The sequence below is a fragment of the Onthophagus taurus genome, chromosome 7 (genome assembly GCF_036711975.1).
Source record: "Onthophagus taurus isolate NC chromosome 7, IU_Otau_3.0, whole genome shotgun sequence".
Lineage (NCBI taxonomy): Eukaryota > Metazoa > Arthropoda > Insecta > Coleoptera > Scarabaeidae > Onthophagus > Onthophagus taurus.
This window is the reverse complement of record NC_091972.1, coordinates 28,220,226-28,228,458: the sequence shown is the minus strand read 5'-3', so window position 1 is coordinate 28,228,458 and position 8,233 is coordinate 28,220,226. Positions and strand designations below refer to the sequence as shown.

At 33.5% G+C, this 8,233-nt stretch overlaps 1 protein-coding gene across 1 annotated transcript; it reads right to left on the bottom strand.

Moving 5' to 3' along the window:
- Positions 1 to 6,375: 6,375 nt before the first annotated feature.
- Positions 6,376 to 7,807, bottom strand: LOC139430466 (uncharacterized). Its single transcript, XM_071197517.1, has 2 exons — positions 7,794 to 7,807; positions 6,376 to 6,900 (listed from the first exon to the last, which is right to left on the bottom strand). The coding sequence occupies exon 2, from the start codon at positions 6,733 to 6,735 to the stop codon at positions 6,376 to 6,378; it is 360 nt and encodes a 119-aa protein (XP_071053618.1). The 5' UTR covers positions 6,736 to 6,900; positions 7,794 to 7,807.
- Between the last annotated feature and the right edge of the window lie 426 nt (positions 7,808 to 8,233).

The following is an 8,233-nucleotide window of genomic DNA, read 5'->3' as shown; positions in this document are numbered from 1 at the left end:
GTTTAATTGATATTGCCAATTTGGTCCAATAAATAACTTTCTTTTCTGCATCATAAATTTTTTGAAGTTTTGTATCTTCCCGTGCAAATACTCTGCCAGCTATTGTGAAATTTTTGTTTTCTATCGATGCACCAAGTTGTTGCGATTCATAAATTTTCCAAATCAACTTGAAGATGCTTCAAATTGATATTTTCTTTCTTGTTACATTTTGCTCATTTTTTGCTTGTTTACATTTGCCATTGACTTATGGCTTTTATGACTCTCTCACTTTGATAAACCTATCTCACCCCTAAACATTAACGTGTTATCATTATACTTGTGTCGAACCTCAAGGTTAACGTGTTTATGAAATATACATATTAGTGAACGCACAAATAACGCTGGTCTACGGTGGTTTTGTTGCCCTAGATATAAGATTGATTTTGGATATATTTATGCTCACAATTCATGAAACTATCAATGACTTTGTAAGATTTTCCCTCGTTTTTTTTTTTTAAATCTTTAGTTTCATTTTACATTACAAAAATCGGAAAACAAGAAACAAAATAACAGATATATTTATAATGTCAGTTTTGTTTTGAAAAATTAGTATACATCGAAGTAAATAGAGAGGAAAATGCCGAAAACATGTGTTATATTTCCATAAAACACCTTTTATGAGCTTTCATTTTATAATTTTTCAGGGGACAATCTCTTTTTAAAGACCAGCAGTAATCTGCCATCATGTGACAATCCCATAGACCCTGATACCTTTCCTCCATAAATTTTAAATCCTGATGGAATCGCTCTTCCTGTTCCTCACTATAATTTCCTAAATTATCCGGAAAAATATCCAGATGATTGCGGAGATAGTGTAACTTGATACTCATATTTGCTCCTAGAGTCTGAAAGTTTGTCAGCATATTTTGTACAATTTCTTTATAATTTGGTGCTTTATGGTTACCTAGGAAATTTTCGACTGCCAACACAAAACTTTTCCAACCTTTACTTTCCGGAACAGTCATAACTTTAATAAAATCTGTGTCTTTCTTCAATTGCCTTATTTGAGGACCATCAAATATTCCACCTTTTACCTTTTCCGTACTAAGCTTCGGAAATTTTCTACAAATGTAATTAAAAAAATCTCCTTCCTTGTCCAACGCTTTTACAAATTGCTTTATCATTCCTAACTTAATATGTAATGTTGGAAGTATGCTTTCGTCTCTGCTCACCAACGGCTCCCTTATTACATTGGCTTTACCTACAGTTAAAGAATTTCTTACAGGCCCATTTTGAACATTTTGTTCCCAATTAAGTTGCTTTGCTCTACTGTCCCACATACAAATGAAGCAAGGGTATTTCGTGTATCCACTTTGTTGACCAAGTAAAAAATTAACCATTTTCAAATCCACACAGATCGGCCATTGATGCTCCGAGTAATTAACTTTTTCTAAAACAAATTTTACATTTTCATATTTTTCTTTGAGTTTTGTTGAATGGGCAATTGGAATTGATGCAAATTTATTTCCACTGTGCACCAAGACGCATTTAAAACTTCTTTTACAACTGTCAATAAAAAGGCGCCACTTAGTAGGTTTGTATTCTTTTAAACCCATGTCTAGAAGCAGCTTCGCAATATCATTACATTGTAATAACTCACTTTCTTCGCGTTCTGTATGTTGTAATTGTTACTGTTGGAGCCAATAAATTTTTTTCTTTCAATCTTGAAGCTAACATTTCTGATCCTTGTTTTGATAAATTGAGATCACGTATTAAATCACTGAGAAAATAACTTCGGTGTAGATGATTCACCCTCCCATTCGCTTCCACTGCTAAACTGTCCCGATTTCTATGAATTTGGCAACATCATTGTATCTGAGGACATTACTTTTGAAATGTAAATAGGCCGACGGAGATTTTCACTGTGTAAAACTGGACATTTTGTAGACTGTAAGTCTGGATATCTCCACGTTTGATTTCGACTAAAACCTTTAGCATCTACTACGCAAAAGTAACAATTATCGAAATGATCCTTAGGCTCCATCTAGATCATAGGAATACCAAAGTCTTATCCAGAACGTTCTCCTTTTTTCCACAACCGTCAAGACTCAACACAGGACTTACAAACTTTATGAGAAACCCATGATTTATCTAGTTTGTCCATTTTAAAACCGAAATATTCAGCATAAGTCTCCTCGATAAAGTCTGTGATATTTCTTTTTTGTTTTTTTGTTATATAAATACCGCAAATATAACAAAATAAATCACTACTTTATTTACACTTTCTTCGTGAGGAACTCATGTTTTAAAAGACAAGACAAATACATTAGAATGGACATTCAGTAATTGAAACAAAATATTAACACATGACAACTTATCCAGATTCTGCGGAGCAAGGAGTCTGAGAGTAGGGATCACGTGATGTTTCTATGCGCGAAAAAGTTGCGCAGAAGTCTAATCATGACTGCGAAAATTTTTTTGTTGTAGAGCTATGTAATCGAACAAATAATTTACATATCTCAGATTTTGATTGTTTTGCATAACATTTTCGAATCTCCACACCAATAAAAAATTATGTGCGATCGGCATGCTGAACAGTAGATGGTATAATCACATTTATGATAATTGGATGTTTGACTCCCCCTTCCATAATAGTGCTACATAGGCGAGATGTCACGAGTTAGCCAGTGTGATTTGACTACCACTCATACATTATATAATAGTTTAGCTTTTGTAATAAACTCACGTGGTCCATACCATGACACTGTTAGTAATTCACGCAAATACGGCGGTAGTAAAGTTGTCAGTTCTACACTAATTCTTATTATGGAGCTAAAGACTCTGCTGTTTAAAGTACGAAGTTATTCTGGTTTTAGTAATCCTTCGTGAGAAGTATTAGAACGATTTTATAGTTCTACATCTGAGATGAATATTTTCCTTCAAACTAATTATCAAAGAATGTCCGGAATTAGAAACAAAAAGAAATATTTAGATTTAACGAACACTTTCTACCGCATTACGACTTGGTTCCTAATAGAAAAGGTTGTAATAGTGTTGTAAAGCACCCTTTATACTTTACACCCTTCAATTTAATAGAATTGTTTATAATATTTTCTAGTTCATAGATGTTTGTTTATATAATTAATTGTTTACTAAATTGTGTAAAATAGCAATGGCATCAGAATTGGTTACTATAATTGTTTTTATTACTAAATTGCTGATTCTGATATCGATGGTCTTGAACTCATTATTTTATATGTCATTCTGGGATTGGTCGATTGAATCGTCACAATCACGTGTCCGGAACAATTATAAAACATAATGTAAGACACAAAAGGGGGTCAATTGAATGCAAAATCATCTATCATCAATAACTATTCAATCTATTGTAATTACTGATCGAACGGGTACGTTACACGAAGAGTGCTGGAAATAAAGTTAAAGTTAATATAAGCAGAAGAAAACTGTCTTTTATTTGGTTTGACCAACACCCACATAACAATAGAAAAATAAATGTATTCATAAATAATAAATAAATAATAATTGTATTTAAGAATACATTGTAATCAATTATTTCATTTCCATTTACAATGGAATGTATGAATCTTTGATCGAAGATTCCAAGTAATTTATAATAACGGTTTTCAGTATTACTTTATCAAATAACATAGGACTATACGCTATTAAATTCCGTTATTTCTCTCTATATCCATCGATAATTTTCCCAGTACAGGTCGCCGTTTAATTTATAATTAAAGAAGAGTTGTGGAATAATACGCGAATGCGTCACAAGAATAGTTGGGTTGGATCGAGTAGAACCTGGTGGAACGTGTTATTAAAATGGACACCGTTGTCGAAAGTGATGACCGCCTCTTATTAATTATTTGCAAAACGGTCCGATCGTTTAGGTTTAAATTGTAATTTAACCGCGTCGATTCGGAACCCGTTTTCATCAATAATTACTATTTATAATTACGCATCCGGTGCAGATTGGCTACCGTATAATATTCATTGTTGAAGTAACGGAGATAATAAATTCGTAATTTATGTACTATTCTACCATTCTATACATAATTGTACTAAACTTGTGATTATTAATAATGTTGAGTCACTTCCTCCTTTTTCTACAACATTATTAAAAGGATATTGTAAACAAAATTAAAAAATTTTTAATAAAATCTGAACAGGAAATATATTAGTTAGAAATGTAAAAGTTATGAGTTCTCTTTTGGATAGCACTATGAATGTTAAACGAAAAGTAGGAGAACGTTTTAAAATTAATATACATTACAAGAAGAATTTAATTATCTCGAAGTTAATTTCATTTCAGAACACTTCAGTTCAACTTTTCGCGCTGAGTAACTCCTTGGGTGGACGGTTAGGTTAATATTGCATCTGCTTGAAATTGGCGAGAATTTTAAAGGGAAAGATGCTTTGAATGGTATATTAAAACTTGTTGAACGTATTTTATGGAATACTTTGTTAATTTCACTGGAAAGTAAAAATATAGAACAGAAAAATATGTGATAACTACTAGCTATAATACAAATTCACACACCTTTTTGATTAATAATTCTAAGTTTCTTATACAGTAATTAATATTTCTTGCTTTTTTCAACTTATCTACCAGTTAAAAGCAACTAATTGTTAATCTATTTCCTAACAATATGATGATCCTCTAAAAAGTTGCAACCCTTTGAAGTTACATCTAAGTAACTGCAGCTTGAAAACCGTTCATTGATAGATGTATGAGTATTGAAAAATACTAAGATGTTAAGGTGCATTTAAACCAAACGAACAAAGAGCTAGAGCTAGAACAAGAGCATTCTTTCTTGATCTTAGGGCCGATTTACATCAGACGAGCGAATGCTCATTCTATCCCCACTCTATCATATTCTTTTAGTGTAAACAGATGTAGAACATTCTTTCGTTGTTCTGTCTATGTTCTCAAAGATTCTAGAAAATATTCTAGAAATGTTCGATCGCTTGATGTAAACGGCATTAGAGCGTGCGAACAATTACTTAGAGCCTTCTTGCGTGTTCGGATGTGCTCGCTCATCGGAGTGGTCTCTTCAAAGCGTTCTTGTGTTCTAGCCGAATGAGCATTCGTTCGGCTGATCTAAACATCTATGTGCAAGAATTCTGATTCTTGATTCTCATTTTTGCTCGTTGATATTTTGGTGTAAGCGCTAAAAACGCGATTTCGTTTACACTAAAAGATCAAGAAAGAATGCTCTTGTTCTAGCTCTAGCTCTTTGTTCGTTTGGTTAAATGCACCTTTATAGTGTAAACGAAAGCGCGTTTTTAGTGTTTACACCAAAATATCAACCAGCAAAAAATGAGAATCAAGAATTAGAATTCTTGCACGTCTGATGTAAATCGACCCTTACACCAAAATTGCTCTTGAACTTCGAGACTAACGATCTTTTATGGCAAATCTATCCTTTACGTTTTCTCTTTTTTTATGGCAATTCAACTAAATTAAAGAAAACTAAGATCGAACAGATATGCTATTTTAATTTTCTCTTCAACGTGCCACTCTTCCGAAGGATATTTCTCACGGAATGAAATTTACATTGTATTTATAACAATATTATTTTAGATAGCAACTGGGTGCTCCTTAACTGATCATCATTGTACATTCCGAATGAGGAGATCTACTGCTAGTTATATTGTTAAAGAAGTGTACTAAGCAACACTAAGCATAACAATGCCGGCCTTAAGGTGCATCTCCACTATGCTGATTGGCAATACCGATCGGCAAATCGCTGAAATTTTAGTTAACGTCCTCACAACACAGAAAGTGAGTACGTGCCGGACTATTTACACCCGATTCTATTTGCGTTTATTTATCCCTGAAAATGAGTGATGAGGAAGACCAACTTTTATTAGCAGCTGCTGCTGCTGCAATTATTGTTAGTGAATGTGTTGTTAAAAAACGCACGAAATTTAAGAGAAGATTTTGGATTCGACCAAGCCTTCGAAACAGAAATAAATATCGGGGAAGTGATTTAATAAAAGAATTAATATTGGACGACGCTGATAATATAAACTTAGAATATAGAAGTGATGTTGGATTCATAAACTTTTTTCGAATGACGAGTTCGGATTTTGAAGATTTACTAAATATGATAGGACCCAAAATTACCAAGAACGATACAAAATTTAGACAAGCCATACCAGCTAGCGAACGTCTAGCAGTAACATTGCGATTTCTTGCTACAGGAGATTCTTACCACTCTCTTATGTATACTTTTAAAATTTCAAAGCAAGTTATTTCAAGAACTGTACCGGACGTTTGTGAAGCATAAATACACTCACTTCGAGATTATGTTAAGGTAAGAAATACAATGAGATTTTTTTATAATTTATTCATAAATAAGAAAATAAAAAACTCTATAATTGGCACAAAATTGAATCAATATCATCTGTTACTGACGTTGTGGAAGACATTGTGTCCGAAATCAAATGCGCTTCTGAAGGAGTAGTAGATGTGGTTGGAGGTCTTAAATTTGTTGAGTAGTTTGCATGAACCATTGGTTGGGGTTGTGGGTAATGATATTGTTGTGACCCAAAAAAAGGTTTGTCGTATTTTCCCATTTCCGCCTCAAAGAGAGTGTTAGCGGTTATATGTTGTACCATAAATCGAGCATGAGGGCATGGTAATTTCCTGACTTTGATGGCAACCTGCTCGCCAAATATTGCGAACTCATCTTTTTCCTGCTTCTTTGTGTTTAATGACCTTAAAATGTTCATGGCTTCGTGTAGTACAGGCGTAGTAGATGGAGATTCTCGTTTTCTTTTAAAAGATCTACTTGAAGGTGATGTAGAAGATGCAGGTGTAGGTGGATTCTCTTCTGTTGGTGCATGTATTGAATTTTCTTCTATTGTCTCATCTTCTTGTTGAAGTGTTTCCTTAATCTGAAAGAAATTTTTCGTTACAGATGCCAAAAAATGAAAGAGATTGGGAGATTATAGCCCGAGAGTTCCAGGATAAATAGAATTTTCCACATTGTGTTGGTGCAATGGATGGGAAGCACATAACTCTACAAGCTCCTCTGAATAGTGGTTCCGATTTTTTTAACTACAAGTCATTCTTCAGCATTGTACTATTTGCAGTGGTTGATGCAAATTACAACTTTATATATGCAAACGTTGGTTCTCAAAGAAGAATATCAGATGGTGGCGTATTTAATGCAACACATTTCAAGAAATGTCTTGAAGAGAGCACATTGAATCTGCCTTAAGCCCTAGTTTTACCGGGACGGCACGTGGAAGTTCCATTTGTCTTTGTTGGAGATGACGCTTTTCCACTATCATGTAATATTATGAAACCTTTTCCGGGATTACAAGACAAAGGATCTAAAACAAGGATTTTTAACTATCGATTAAGCAGGGTAAGAAGGGTTTCGGAAAACGCGTTTGGAATATTGAGTTCAGTTTTTCGAATACTAAGAAAACCTATACTATTACAACGGGAAACAGCAACGAAAATAACATTGACTTTAATACATTTACATAATTACTTAAGGAAAAATAGATCAAAAAATCTTTACAGCCCCAAAGAATGCTTTGATTTAGAATCTACGGATACTGGAGATATTACTGCAGGACTATGGAGACAAGATGTTGCGCATTTCCAAATGATGAGTATTCCAAAAATACCTCGAGGGAGCACAAATGCAACACAAGCTGTGAGAAACGAGTTTAAGGAATATTTTAATTAACCGGAAGGAGATTTACCATTTCAGCGCAAGCACAACTAATAAATTATTTTGTACTCTATACACTTAGTAAATATAAAATTAACTTACCTCTGTATCTCTAGTTTTTTTGGTTTATTTCTATCCCTAAGAAATTCCATACTTTTATAGGCAAACCATTTGCTTTTATAGGAAGAATCTGAACCAGTGCCAGACTTATTACATTCATCTTCTTTTTTAATTTCTCTTGAAAAATGGCTCAATAAATTTTTAATTTTTCTTTCAACTTCAGTCCTTTCCACTCCAAATAAAACAGCAATTTCTAAAAGCGCATCATGCCTCTTATTTTTATTCTTATAATCTGCTGAATTGCAATCCCATAGATTTGTACGCTCGCGGTACATATCAATAAGAATTATTGTATCAGAATTGGTCCACTTCATGTTGATTTAAACTCTTAATGAATTGATAAAAATGATGTGTCGGTGGTCAGTACGTACACACTACTCGCATCGGCCCGGTTTTCTTTGATAAAAACCGACAAGAGTCGG

Excerpts from the sequence above, each read along its gene's own strand:
- LOC139430466 (XM_071197517.1), bottom strand. The coding sequence starts at position 6,735 with ATGAACATTTTAAGGTCATTAAACACAAAGAAGCAGGAAAAAGATGAG.